We start from the raw sequence: 14,959 nt of genomic DNA, 5'->3' as shown, positions 1-14,959 counted from the left end.
GTGCATAGAGGCACTTAAAAATACTTCAGCAAACAAATACCAAATAGTCATCAACAATATGCTGTCTGTGTAACCAAAAGATCTACTTTGTTGGTAAGTGTGTACTTTTGAACAATGAAACCATTGGTCATCCCAAAGCAACCACAGAATGGGAGCAGTTCCATATAATTTATTTTAAAAGTATTTGCTCCTGTTAGGTTTTCTTTCTTTCTTTTAGGGTCAGAAAGCTCAAGCCACTTTTAGAGGGCTTGTTAGGAATATCCTAGGGCTCGGACACCCAGATTAATTGCATGGGTCTTATACTTAGGTTCCCATTCTCGGTCTCATGAACTCAAACTGCATCATATTGAGGACTGGGCAGTTAGCTTTTGTTTCTACACATGCTGCCTAGATCAGCAGCAGTCACTGCTAAAAGAAAAGGCAACTTCTTGTTTATTCAGTTGAGGAAGACTTGAACCAAGAGGTAGTCAAGGTCTTGGATAACCCAGCCTCTCTTGCTTGGCTCCTTTCCTTGGCATGTAAAAGCACACCAAAGAGAAGACCGGGACCTTAATTTTGACTCTGCTACCGAGAACTGTGTGGGTTGGTAAGGTACTTAAGCCTCTCGACTTCATTTTTGCCATTTTGTAAAATGAGGCTGAGGTTACTCTAAGGATTAAAATACTGTATAGTTTAGTATCTAGCACCCAATATGAAAATGCCCTTTCCCCACATGGTGTAAGCTTTGGGCTTAATGATAGCTGTGAAAAGGCCACAGAGAAATACCCTCAGAGAATAGGCTTAAAGTTGCTGCAATCTCTAACCCCTTCTGTAACATTTACATTTTTCACCCCTGCCTGGACCCTGGACCTTGGACCCAGGAGAAAGGTATTATGTGGGAAATAGGTCTAAAGAGCTCTAGAGGATTTCTATGTTCAAGGGTACAGAATAGGGGACAAATTGAAGTAGGTATCTTAGTCTTTTTTTTTTTTTTTTTATGAATTTATTTATTTATTTATATTTATTTTTGGCTGTGTTGGGTCTTCGTTTCTGTGCGAGGGCTTTCTCTAGTTGTGGCAAGCGGGGGCCACTCTTCATCGCGGTGTGCGGGCCTCTCACTATCGCGGCCTCTCTTGTTGCGGAGCACAGGCTCCAGACGCGCAGGCTCAGTAGTTGTGACTCACGGGCCTAGTTGCTCCACGGCATGTGGGATCCTCCCAGAACAGGGCTCGAACCCGTGTCCCCTGCATTGGCAGGCGGACTCTCAACCACTGCGCCACCAGGGAAGCCCCGGTATCTTAGTCTTAATGCCACTCTTACAGACTATGAAACAGAGGGGACCCAATCACTCCCATCCACCCAACTACCTCCCGACCCTCCATCTCCCTGTTTTGAGCTAACAGAATACCAAGTCTTCATTCATCTTTAAAAGTGTGGTAACTTGTTACATAAAATGTGACAACATGGTATGCAATTACTTTATGTGAAACCAACAGGAACAGTACAGCTGGCCAGGAACGCTTCAGAGCTGCATTACTTCACCAGGATCCTCTGTGCTTATTTCCACCGGGGTCTGGGGGGAAAAAAAGTATGTCAGGTGGGTCTTGCCTAGTGCTTGCTAGGGTGTGGGGCTGAGATAACTGCCCTCAAGGGCAGGTAGGGGTAGCTGTGTCCCATTCTGTCTCACCTAATGCCTCCGATCCCAGTTGCCACAGGGGCTTAGCAGTGTGGGAGCTGACAAGAGGCAAAGAAAAGATGAACATCCAAGGTCTAACAGGAGGAGAGAGGAAAGAGACATCTGCCACCAGAACCGTTTTACAGACCAGTGTTTACCTGATGAGGGACAGTTAAGTGTGGGTTGCTGGTGTGGGCTAAGTGGTATAGAAGGCTGAACATATAAAGTGTCCCATGAGCATGAGACGAGGTCAGCACTGTCAGACAGCTTTGAGTCTGGGCCTGAAATATCTTTATACCTCCAGTTTTTTTGAAAGACACTGAAGAACTTAAAGAAAGTAAAGACTCTTAGGAAAAGATGTATAAAAGATCACATGAAAGAGGGAACTCTCTCAACTCTAAGTAGATAGTGAATAACAATAGAAGTAGGTATGCTACAATAACTTTTTTAATAAAGAAGAGAGTATTTGTTTCAAAAGTTGGATTTTGATGCTTAGTTCATTTATCCCGGGGAATACATTTCAAAGTAGGAAAAGAGAACAAAGTTGAAGGCACACTTACCCCTCCTGGGGGATACTTATATCCCTTCCACATTGTTCCTGCAATGAGAAGCATCCATAAGACAACGATCATTGTGGGGCTTCTTGCTTAGCTGGTGGTGTGTGCAGGGGGAAACAGGCGGTTCTGAAAGGTGTGGTGTTCTATTCCCTGAGTCCTGGAAACTGGGCTGTCCTCATTCAAGACCAGATGATGGATGGTCCAGCATGATAGCTCCTGGCTGAGGAGCTTCGTGGTCTAGTCTGACCTGAAGTGGCTCGCCATGGCTATTTGGTGGTCAGAGCTCAGACACCAATTGTGACATCAGCTCCTGTGACCTTGGGGATCAGAGTGAGTAGCTATGGGACAGTTGGCCAGGATGCCAGGTGTATAGAGGCTAAAGAGCCCTTAGCAGGAGGGCTCCATTCTTTAGTGACTCTGTGTGGTTAGGATCTAGCTGATATCTTATCTTTATTAACTCATCACCTGCCAAAATTTTGACTACTTGCTTTATGCAATCAGATGCAAAAAAACCATTGCTGTGAACAAAGCCAAATAAAACACACCCTGGATTAACTGGGAGGAGTGACTGGCTATGTACAGCTATAAGCAATTACTTAAATACTATTGTTAGGCTATTCAAAGAAGAAAAATCTTGCACTTTGCAAAATGGCACAGTTAAACCCTCATCATGCAGGGGAAGCCTCCTATCAACTTCCCTGAGAAGGGAAGAGAAGGAAGATGGGCCATTATGCCCATTTCATAGCTGGAGAAACCAAGGCACAGAATAGTTTCAGTGGTTTGGTCAGGATCACACTGTGGCAGTGGCTCAAGCTGAACAAGTGCCCAGTGCCTCCATCTGCATCCCCACCCCACACAGGTCTTACTGTTGGGCCAATACTCTCATAGAAATTCTGGGGCAGATGGAGAAAACAAACAAACAAAAGAACCACCATCATGCCTTGCTCCTAGTATACCTGGGCCTGGGACTTGATAGATACCCATGCCTTCTGGAGAAGCTTCCCAGAAAACCTGCTCCTGTAATCGGCATATTACTAAGACTCTTAAGAGTTAAGTTTAACAATGGGAACATCTTTGAAAAAACTGGTCTGAATGAAACGGGGTGGGATTTGAGAAACCCAGGAAATGGTGTGCTAAAAGGACACGGCTACTAATGTTTCCTATCGGCAGGCTGGTCTAGTGGAATGAGTGAGAGAGGTATTAAGTCCCGAGATCTATGCTTGCAACCTAGCTTCACAAATGGGTTGGTTTGTGTGGCCCTAGGTAAGTATAGTCACCAGTAACTCTTTGTTGACTGGTTCATTATTTTGCCTAGTTGTTAAGTTAGCATTTACTAAATGCTAATTGTCAAGCTTTGCAATAAATGCTTTACATGAATTCCCAAATGTAATCCTCACAAAAACAGAAAGATACTGGAACATCTCCATTATACAGATGAAGAAACTTGAGGTTCAGAGAGATTGAACTTTCTCAAGGTCACATGGCTAGGAAGTTGCAAGGTTAGGACTTGAACTCAAATTTACACTAACTCCAGTTTCAGAGTCTGCCAAAGGGGGCATTAAAAATGCTGGTCTAATTTATTACAGAGTTTGCATGGAGAAAATAAGTTAATAGATGGAACAGTCTTTGAAAAGAATACCCATGAGGTATGGTTATTAACAAATCTTTGAACCAGTGCTTGCTGTCCTCAGCAGTACTCCCCAAATTCTTTCCCCTTCCGCAGTCTATTTTATTTTCCAGAGGAATGTAAACTTTCCATTGAGATTTCAGGGTGCCACCAAGTTCTCTTGAAAGGGAAGAATCCAGCCCAACAGACCGTCACGTCCACCCACAGCTGCAGATCTTCATCCAAAGTCCAGCTCCTCGGGTGTGTCTTGCTCTCCTGAACAGCCTACCTCTCTTTCCACTTCAGAGTTGGAGGCTGAGGAAGAAAGAAACTCAAAGGCAGAGCTGGCCCTACTCATTGGCACAGTAGGTGACTGCCTCTGTATGTGACTGGAAGGGCTGCTGAAAAGGTCCCACCAATGTCCACATTCCCTTTCCTCCCAGCAACCACTGATTCACTTGGCCTGAAATCCAGAAGTCAGGCACTGTCTCCACCAGACCCCTTATAAATTCCATAGTGCTTTGAAATAAGTGATGTTAAGTACCCAAGTGGAAGGGGAAAGGCTTAAAGATGTCCCAATGGGATGGGAAGTCGCCTGCGAAACTAACTTTGTTCCCACCACATCCTGACCTCTTATTAGTGGTGAGACCCCAACTATCTTTCCTGTTTGGTCAGAAACCCCAGCTGGGAGGGTTAGCCAGAGCCAGGACTGACTATGAGGGATTAACAGGCAAGGTTACTACTTACTATGAACTCTGGAAATGTGCCCATGTAACATGAAAATCCAACAAAAAGCATCCAGCCAAGCACAATCATGATAATAAGTAAAACAATTTCTAAGACACGATTGCACAGCAAAAGACTATTCACCAAGATCGTGACAAAGGAGTATGCTCATGAAACCCTCAGTTGGTAGAGGTCTCGCATGTAAGTTCCAGTCCTCAGCTCCAAAGGATCTGCAACTCCCTAGTAGAGAAGCTGGAGTCTACTAGGGCATTGTGACATCACTGATTATATGGCCCAGGCCACAGCAGGTCGGAGAGACTGCCCCCAGACCAGCAGTTGAGCAGCAAACTAAGCTCTTTGAATGCGTTCTCTCACAACAACAATATGAGGTAGGTACTATTATTTATCCCATTTTACTAATGAGAAAACTGAGGTTTACAGAGCCTGAGTGACCTGCACTACTAGGTCACACAGATCGTGATGCTCCAGATCAGGGCCCAGTTGCCTGTTAGGAAGTTGGGCTCTTTAGACTAGAGACAGGGATTGGGAAAGGTGTGTTCCTAGGTCTATGACAGCTGTGAATGAAACAAAACTGAATTCTAGGGAAATGAGAACTCTTTATTTCTGTCCTTGCAATCCCTCCCCTCCCATCTCAAGGGCTCTCTCACCACCATTTTATACCATTCTTCAATTCCTTTGGTCAGCTCCTGTCCACTGGTTCTCTTTTCTTTTTATTATTTTTTAATAAATTTATTTATTTATTTATTTATTTTTGTGGCTGAGTTGGGTCTTCACTGCCGCGCTCGGGCTTTCTCTAGTTGCAGCGAGCGGGGACTACTCTTTGTTGCGGTGTGCAAGCTTCTCATTGCAGTGGCTTCTCTTGTTGCGGAGCACGGGTTCTAGGCACGCGGACTTCAGTAGTTGTGGCTCACGGGCTCTAAAGTGCAGGCTCAGTAGCTGTGGCACATGGGCTTAGTTGCTCCGCGGCATGTGGGATCTTCCGGACCAGGACTCGAACCTGTGTCCCCTACACTGGCAGGCGAATTCTTAACCACTGAGCCACCAGGGAAGTCCTGGTTCTCTTTTCTTGGCCTTCAAGAAGCCACAAGTATCCTTGTCCTCTACTCACAAAAACCTCCAACTGTTGCTGTGGCTCCCTTCTTAACTGTCCTGTTTCTTAACTGCCTTTTACGACCAAACTTCCTAAACAAGTGGTCCATGCCCAAAGCCTTTCTTTCCAGTCCACGCTTTTCTTCCATGCATCACATCCTGACTTCTGCCCCCACCCCACTACTTAGATGCTCTCTCGGAGGTTACCAAAGATCTCCTTTTTGTCACGTTTAATGACCTTATCTCGATCCCTTTGACCTTCTTCACTGGTACAGTGGACCTCTCCCTCCACCAGAGTTCTTCCTGCATACACATCTCCCTATTATTTTGATATTCCCTTTATTTTCATGATAAATCATTGTAAAACATGAAACTATCCAAAGATGTATAAAGAAAAACGTAATACTCTCCCCCTCTTTCTTAGCCACATGATGTAACCAGTGTTACCAGCTTAGTGTGTGTTCTTCTGCCAAAGACTTCTCTACGAGCTTGCAAATATCACTACACATATAGAGGGATACAGAGGGGTTTTTTCAGTGTTGTTTTGTTTAAGGTGATCACACTACATATGCTACTATGTAACTTGCTTTTCTCCTATAACAATACATCATGGACATCCTCCTGGGCCAACTGATAAAAAATCTAAACACATTCCTTTTTTGTTTCTAATAATAAGCTTTATTGAGGTATAAATCACATATGATAAAGCACACTCATTTTTAGTGTACAGTTTATATGTTTTTTGAAATGTGCCAATCTTGTAACTACCACCACAATCAGGATAGAAAAAATTGTGATCATCTCAAAAAGCTCCCCGTGCCACTTTGCAGTCAATCCCTTCCCCCTAAATCCCTTGGCCCCTGGCAACCACTGATCTGCTTTTGCATTTTCTAGAACTTCATATAAATGGAATCATAACCTTCTTCCACTGGCTTCTTTCACTTAGCATTAATACTTTTGAGATTCATTCATGTTGTACAAGAGTTAGTTCTTTTTTATGGAATATTATTCCATTGTATGGATGTATCGGTTTATCAATTTACCTGTCAAAGAACATTAGGGTTGTTTCTAGTTTGGGGCTACTCTGAATAGAGATTTTGTTTTTTGAATAGAGATGTTATAAATATTTGTGTACAGCTTTTTAAGGGAATATAAGTTTTAATTTTTTAGGGTAAATCCCAGGAGGAGGATTGCTGGATCATATGAAAAGTGCCTGTTTACAAAAAACCCCGAATAGCCAAAGCAATCTTGAGAAAGAAAAACGGAGCTGGAGGAATCAGGCTCCCTGACTTCAGATTATACTACAAAGCTACAGTAATCAAGACAGTATGGTACTGGAACAGAAACAGAAATATAGATCAATGGAACAGGATAGAAAGCCCAGAGATAAACCCACACAGATATGGTCACCTTATCTTTGATAAAGGAGGCAAGAATATACAATGGAGAAAAGACAGCCTATTCAATACGTGGTGCTGGGAAAACTGGACAGCTACATGTAAAAGAATGAAATTAGAACACTTCCTACACTATACACAAAAATAAACTCAAAATGGATTAAAGACCTAAATGTAAGGCCAGACACTATAAAACTCTTAGAGGAAAACATAGGCAGAACACTCCATGACATAAATCACAGCAAGATCCTTTTTGACCCACCTCCTAGAGAAAATGGAAATAAAAACAAAAATAAACAAATGGGACCTAATGAAACTTCAAAGCTTTTGCACAGCAAAGGAAACCATAAACAAGACCAAAAGACAACCCTCAGAATGGGAGAAAATATTTGCAAACGAAGCAACTGACAAAGGATTAATCTCCAAAATTTACAAGCAGCTCATGAAGCTCAATATCAAAAAAACCAAACAACCCAATCCAAAAATGGGCAGAAGACCTAAATAGACATTTCTCCAAAGAAGATATACAGATTGCCAACAAACACATGAAAGGATGCTCAACATCACTGATCATTAGAGAAATGCAAATCAAAACTGCAATGAGGTATCACCTCACACCGGTCAGAATGGCCATCATCAAAAATCTACAAAGAATAAATGCTGGAGAGGGTGTGGAGAAAAGGGAACCCTCTTGCACTGTTGGTGGGAATGTTCATTTTTCTTCTCTTTGTGTTTCATTTTGGATAGTTTCCATTGCTGTCTTTTTCAAGTTCACTCATCTTTCCCCCTAATCTTCTAAACTTCTGTTAGTCCCATACAGTGTATTTTTAATTTGACTTTGTATTTTTCATCTCTAGAAGTTCAATTTCTTTCTTTTTTAATTCTACCTTTCATTTTTCTCCACATGGTGTTCATGTTTTCCTTTACATCCTTGAGTATATTTATGAGATTGATAATAAGCATTTTAAGGAAGTTGTCTGCAAATCTATCATCTCTATCATTTCTGGGGCTGTTTCAATGGTTGATTTTTCTCTTTGTTGTGGATGATATTTTCCTGTTTCTTTGAATGCCTGGTAACTTTTGGTTGGATGTTCAACATGGTGAATTTTACAGTGTTGAGGGCTGGATTTTGTTGTATTCTTTTTTATTTATTTATTTATTTATTTATTTATTTATTTATTTATTTATTTATTTATTTATTTATGGCAGCGTTGGGTCTTTGTTGCTGCACACAGGCTTTCTCTAGTTGTGGCAAGTGGGGGCTACTCTTCGTAGCGGTGCGTGGGCTTCTCATTGTGGTGGCTTCTCTTGTTGCGGAGCACGGGCTCTAGGCACGCAGGCTTCAGTAGTTGTGGCATGCGGGCTCAGTAGCTGTGGCTCGCGGGCTCTAGAGTGCAGGCTCAGTAGTTGTGGCACACGAGCTTAGTTGCTCCGCGGCATGTGGGATCTTCCCGGACCAGGGCTCAAACCCATGTCCCCCTGCATTGGCAGGTGGATTCCTAACCACTCCACCACCAGGGAAGCCCTGTTGTATTCTTTTTGATAGTGTTGGGTTTTCTTCTGGGATGCAATTAAGTTACCTGAATCAGTTTGAGTGTTCTGAGGCAAGTTTTAAGCTTTGTTATGGTGGGCCAGGAGCAGCCTTTACTCTAGAGATAATCACCCCCACTACTGAGCTATGACCCTTTTAAGCGCTCTCTCTGATGCCAATGGTATTAGGTCTTTCCGATCTGTGGAATTTCCCACAACTCCCAGCCCTTCTGGGAGCTCCAAGAAATATTTGGCCTACTGTTTCTGGGTGGTTCTCTTCCCGGTCTCATGGAATTTTACCCCATGTGTGCACAGACAGAACTCAGCTAAAGACTCACAAGTGTTCCTGTGGAGATGTCCAGAGTTCTTTCTCTGTGGAATTGCCTCTTTTCAGTACTCCATCCTGCAAATTCCTGGCACTTTGGCCTCCTTAGTACGCCACTATCTTTCTTTTCAATTCGGCTTCGTTTGGGTAACCCCTCTCTATGCTGCAGTCTGAAAACTGCCTCTGGGCAGTAGGCAGGGGCTTTTAAAGCTCATCTCTTTTGTTTCCTTTCTTTCAAAGTTCACAGTCTGGTGCTGGCCCTTGTGCAAGATCTGAAAATAACTATTTCATATATTTTATGCAATTTTCTATTTGTTTATGGAGAGAAGACAACTCCTGTAGCAGTTGATTCTTCATAGGCAGAAGCAGAAGTCTAACTTATTTTTTTTAAATTCCTGTATAATATTCCACGTGTATTTCTTCTTTCTCTCTCTCTCTTTTTTTGGCTGAGCCGCATGGCTTGTGGGATCTTAGTTCCCCGACCAGGGATTGAACCCAGGCCCCAGCAGTGAAGGCGCCGAGTCCTAACCACTAGACCATCAGGGAATTCCCTCATCTTTCTCCTAATAATGGATATATCAGTCAAGATCTAGTCAGGAGATAGAAACCACACAATAATTTGAACAGAGAAAGTTCGATAAAAAGAATTATTAACTAGGAACAGGAGATTAATGGAAGAGGTAGAAAGCTCTACGTGTCACAGGAATAGCATATATAGGGAGCAGCCACCACCACTAGAGCTGAGGCAAAGCATCCAAGAAAGGAATAAACTTGAAAGAGTCTCTGACCTTCCAGGGTTGAGATCCAAAACTTGCACAAGTGGTGGTCATGACCAACCGGATGGTAGGGAAATCCAATGAGCTGCTGTAGGCCGTACCTGGTACGTAGGGCGCCACCCTCTGAGATGCTGGTGGAATCTGCTGGGAAGTCTCCATGGGGGGCGTCTGTCAAGCTTACTGATCATTGCTGAGAATCTACCCTCTGGGGATATGCCAGTAGAATGTACTGGGAAGCCACCTTGTTGGGGGTGGTAGAACTCATTGAGTAGCAGGAGCGCCACTGAAACTCAATGGAAAGCACCCTACAGAGGGGCCACTGAAACTCGACAGAGGTGAGCACTACTGGATATCCCGACTCATGCCACTGGCAGCCACATGGCAGGACCAAGAACAAAAGCACACTGGAAGGAGGAAGTCTCTTCCTCCTGCAGTATCACCCCCAGGCCCTCTATTGACAAAACTTAATATTGTGCCCACTAGCAAGGGAGAAATGCTTAAAAGGCCCAGCTCCACAATAGCAGAGCAAGCAATAAATGGTGTATTTGGAACTGAAAGGTAATAAATTAGTAACAGGCACAATGTGCATTTAGATTTTTTTCCCAACTTTTTATCACCGTAAACAATGCTGTGATTGTCATAAACAAAATTTCTTGGACACATTTCTCTTGCACGTTGCCGATTTTTTACTTAACCAGAGAAGCAGCAAAATGACCCAAAAAAAAGTATGCCAGTTCAGACAGAGCATGAAAATTGAGAGGCGATATAAAATCCTTAGAAAAAAGAACTAGTTTAAGAAAAGAAAGATTGCAGTTTCATTTCACAAAGTCAAAGGACATTTGTGGAAGGATGGCCTGAGATGCAGCATATGCTGTCAGTCAATGAATAACAATATAAGCTCCACACATCTAAAGAGTAAATGATACTGTCTTGTTTTTTTGGTTTGTTTTTTTTTTTTTTTTTGGCCGCACTGCACATAGCCTGTGGGACCTTAGTTTTCCGATCAGGGATTGAACCTGGGCCATGGCAGTGAAAGCACTGAGTCCCAACCACTGGACCACCAGGGAATTCCCAATACTGTCTTCTGATGAACAAAATTTCTAAATTTTCATGAGGTCCAATCTATTTTTTTCTTTTGTTGCCTATGTCTTTGGTGTCATATCCAAGAAATCACTGCCAAATCCAATGTCATAACGCTTTTGTCCTACATTTTTTTCTAAGAGTTTTATTGTTTTAGGGCTTACATTTAGGTCATTGATCCATTTTAAGTTAATATTTGTATATGGCATTGGATAAGGATCTAACTTCATTTTTGCATATGGATATTCAGTTTTCCCAACACCATTTGCTGAGAAGACTGTCCTTTTCCACCTGAATGGTCTTGGCACTTTTGTCAAAAATAATTGACCATATATGTGAGGGTCTGTTTCTGGACTCTCTACTCCACTGGTGACATACTTAGAGTAGTCAAAATCACAAAGGCAGAAAGCAGAATGGTGCTTGCCAGGGGCTGGAGGGAGGGAAGAATGGGAAGTTATTGTTTAAAGGGTACAGAGTTTGCTTTACAAGATGAAAAGAGTTATGGGGACAGATGGTAGTGATGGCTGTAAAACGTTATGAATGTAATTAATACCACTGAACTGTATACTTAAAAATGGTTAAGATGGTAAATTGTACATTATGTGTATTTTACAATTAAAAATTTTTTTAAAGAAGTAAATGATAAGGATACATTTGTCTGATATTCAGAATACCAAGGTTTTACCCCTAAACAATGTGTCTGATAGGACCCATAACTATGAAACCAAAGAGTGTAAACAGAGATCAGAAGCAGAGGACCAAGAAAAGCCATTCTTGTGTTTTTTCTCAAACTATAAACAAAGGTCCAGAATATACACTTTGCCCATTTCTTAGCCTGGGGACTTTTTTTCCCTTTTAATATAATTAACATCTTTGTATAATACATACATCCTGGGTACTTTTATTTCTCTAAGACAAATTCCCAAAAGTGGGGTTAAAACTGGTATGTATACTTAATTTTGTAACCTTTTCTCCCCAGAACATTGTCAGTAATACATCTCTTATTCAACAGGATCTCAGAAACAAGGAAATAGGAAATACTTCACTAAACCTCAGTTTGCTCAACAGTAAAAGTGAGGTAATAATTGATAATAATTCCATCTAGAGTTTTGTGAAGATTAACTGCAATGAAGCGCATAAAACTCTTAGCAATGTACCTTCCACATGGGAATTGATAGCTACACACACACACACACACACACACACAAACAGGCATAGAGTGTTCCTAGTGCCTATAATTCATCCATAGTGATTAAACCAGAAGAGAATTGGTGGTTTGGATGGAAGGCTTCTTCCATAAAAGGTTCTTTCATAAAAGATGGAAGAACCCTGTTCAGGCCTTACTTCTAACTTGATAGCTTTTCCTTGATTAATGGATTTCTGATAGGATCTGTTAAATCTTAGAATCTCTGGAAGTTTCAAAGTTTCTGAGGTGTGTTAGATCTGGCTGAGGTGCTTTTAACAAGCCTCTTATCCTTCAACCGTCTCACCTCCTACCTTGCCTCCCGGCTTCCACTCTCCACTCCCCCCCCCCCACCCCCAGTCTCTTCACAACTCATCTGTCAGACTTATTCTTTTCCAACTCAGTCAGATCGTGTCACTCCTCTGTTCAAAACCCTCCAGTGGCTTCCTCTCTCTCAGAGCAAAAGCCTAAGAAAGAAAAAAGCAGCCCCTGACATCTGGGAACTGGACTGACCAAGCTAGGTCTCAGTGTTGCTACAAGCTGACCTGGCCCTCACAGCCAGGCTCCTGTTGTCTCCTGTTGGATATAAACAATCTCAGAACACTGACATCAGACAGGGTCACTCAGATCATGATAAAATGAGACCAAACAAGCCCTCGTCATAATTTCTTCTAAGCAGAGACAAAAACAAGGTCACTGTGCAACCCAGGAAATACCCAAACATCTCTTCTCTCTGCTAATGCGACTACTGGTTCTCTACCAATTACAGCCTTAACCTTGCTCTAGTTTACCCATCTGAGAGATAATATATATTGAGATACCCATTCATAGAATTGTCTCTGCCTTCTGACAGCACCCAATCCAAAGTAAAGCTTTGATTCCTTAAGCCCTCTCCCAAATCACCCAGAGCCCAAATCCTATAATAGGTTCTTTCCACACTCTTACTCAGCTGTCCCAGTGGTTCTCCACACAATCTGCTCCCTTACGGGCAGGAGTAATCAACCCAACTTGTTTAAGTATGTGTGTGTTCCTGATGGTCTCTGGTGGGAGGGCACTGACAAGCCAGAGTCACAGTTGTCCCCAAAGTCTTTATAGTGGTTAGAATCACCCAGGCCTGTTAAAACAGACTGCTTGACCTGATCCCCAGAGTTTCTGATTCTGTTAAGTCTGGGGTGAGGCCTTAGAATCCGTATTTCTAACAAGTTCCAGGTGATGCTGAGGCTGCAGGTCTGGGGACCACACAGGAAGAATCACTGTCCTAAACCCTCTGTGGCTCCCCCTTATTTCTCTGAAGTAGCCTACTTCTGCTTCCTCACCTCTTCTTTGGACTCCAGCCACACTGGCCTCCCCGCGGTTTTGACTCTCCCCAAGCACACGTCTGTCTTAGGGCTCTGGATGCCCTCTAATATGGAATGCTTACTTTCTCACCTCTCAAGGAGACATACCCTCACTTCCTTAACCTGCCTTTTAAAAATTATTCCCCACAACACTTAATCACTTCTAACATACGGTCTAATTTACTTACTATATTTATTGTTTTGCTCTCCTCCTACTAATAAAAGAATGACAGCCTTAGGACTGCTGATACTTTCATCTATTTTGTTTACTGCAGTATCCTCAGACCTAGAAAAATATTGCAGGGGAGCAAAATTTGCCACCCTAAAATGTGTCTCTTTGGCAGGAGGGTTAACTTAGGATGCCCATTTTAAAGGCCCCAAAGACTTCCCCCTAACTGCCTAAAAGGATTTAGAGAGAAGGCCCGTTCCCCTTATTAAGCTGTCACCAGAGATATCTGCAAAGAATATGGGCTAGGTGTGGTGGCGGGAACTCGGCAGAGCCTAGAAATCAGAGTCTCCTAGTCTCTGCAAGGGCCAGCAAACATTTGTTTACCAAATATTTACTCTCTCTCTCCATGTGAACTGCCTTTCTCCCCTTTGAAGTCTCAAACCACAACCCCCAACATCCTCTTTCGCCATAGCTGAAGATGGTATTTAAGGTGAGGGCTTTGGCCATTAAGGCGAGTCACTCAGTTCTCCTGGGTCTCTCCCAGGTATACATGCTATTAACTTTTGTTTGATTTTCTCCTATTATTCTGTCTGGTGTCAGTTTACTTCTTAGACCAGCCAGAGGAAGCTAGAAGAATAGAGGAAAATTTCTTCCTCCCCAACAATATCTAGCAAGTAGCCAATGCTCAACAAAAGTTTGTTGAATAAATAAGTGCTCCTTCCAGCCTTTCACTTTTTCTCCTAATAGAATCACAGCATTCCTACCTTTGGCTCTTCCCATAAATACAATCACCTTCCTGCCCACCCAACCTCTTGACAGTTACAATAGTCAGCTCCCAGGACTTTTTAGGCCCACTGGCTCAAACCAGGGATGCAAAGCAGGTAAGTAACTCATTCAAGGAGACCAAACAAGGCCCGCAAATTGCATCTCTTCGTCTTACTTCTCCAGATGACCTTAACCACCAATCTACCTTTTTTGTCTTCAAACTCTTTTTGTTACCTGACTTTTTCCTCTCTCGGCCACCAACGCTGTTATGCTCTGCCCCGCCCCGCCAAAGGCAACCCCTGCCCCCATGCTGCACCACCCTCACTCGGCTGTCTTATCTCCCAGTTCTGACAATTCTCCTCCTGCGTCCGTTTTCCTTTCTAGCCCCCCCGAAATTTCTCTTTTGAAGCTCCATTACCTCTTCCTTCCTAAATCCAACCACAGTTTGGGGTCTTTCTTGATCTTTCTCGATACTCTACTGAATTTATCACATCCTTCTCGAAACTCTCTCCCAGAACAGCGCCAATATCTTCTACCTCCTTTACTGCTTCTCTTCGGGTTCTTCCTATTCCTGTCTTCACCGATGTCCCCAAGTTTCCCTCCAGCAAGCTGGGTCGTGGTTCCCTTGGCGCTCACGCGTTTCTGAACGCGCTCAGGGTTCGCGGAGGAGCGGTGGTAAGACTCCGGGCGGAGCCTCGCTGAGCCTGGGGCGTTGGACATCGGTGGACTTTCGAGACAGGGAAG

General features: G+C 43.0%; 1 protein-coding gene and 1 long non-coding RNA gene across 3 annotated transcripts; both read right to left on the bottom strand.

The window, feature by feature from the left end:
• Nucleotides 1-1,015: 1,015 nt before the first annotated feature.
• LOC137771447 (uncharacterized) lies at nt 1,016-14,925 on the bottom strand. Of its 2 annotated transcripts, none has more exons than XR_011075365.1 (4): nt 14,634-14,925; nt 2,215-2,252; nt 1,458-1,552; nt 1,016-1,223 (listed from the first exon to the last, which is right to left on the bottom strand). It is a non-coding gene; the product is annotated as an uncharacterized lncRNA (long non-coding RNA). The 2 variants fall into 2 exon arrangements; XR_011075366.1 differs by having other exon boundaries at nt 14,752-14,924.
• Nucleotides 2,496-4,633, bottom strand: MISFA (mitochondrial sheath formation associated). Its single transcript, XM_068554567.1, is given in 3 exon segments — nt 2,496-2,549; nt 4,028-4,132; nt 4,565-4,633. Coding segments are annotated over 3 exon segments (228 nt in total).
• Nucleotides 14,926-14,959: the final 34 nt, after the last annotated feature.

Source organism: Eschrichtius robustus, chromosome 11 (genome assembly GCF_028021215.1).
Source record: "Eschrichtius robustus isolate mEscRob2 chromosome 11, mEscRob2.pri, whole genome shotgun sequence".
NCBI lineage: Eukaryota > Metazoa > Chordata > Mammalia > Artiodactyla > Eschrichtiidae > Eschrichtius > Eschrichtius robustus.
This window is presented reverse-complemented; position numbering and strand designations above follow the sequence as displayed.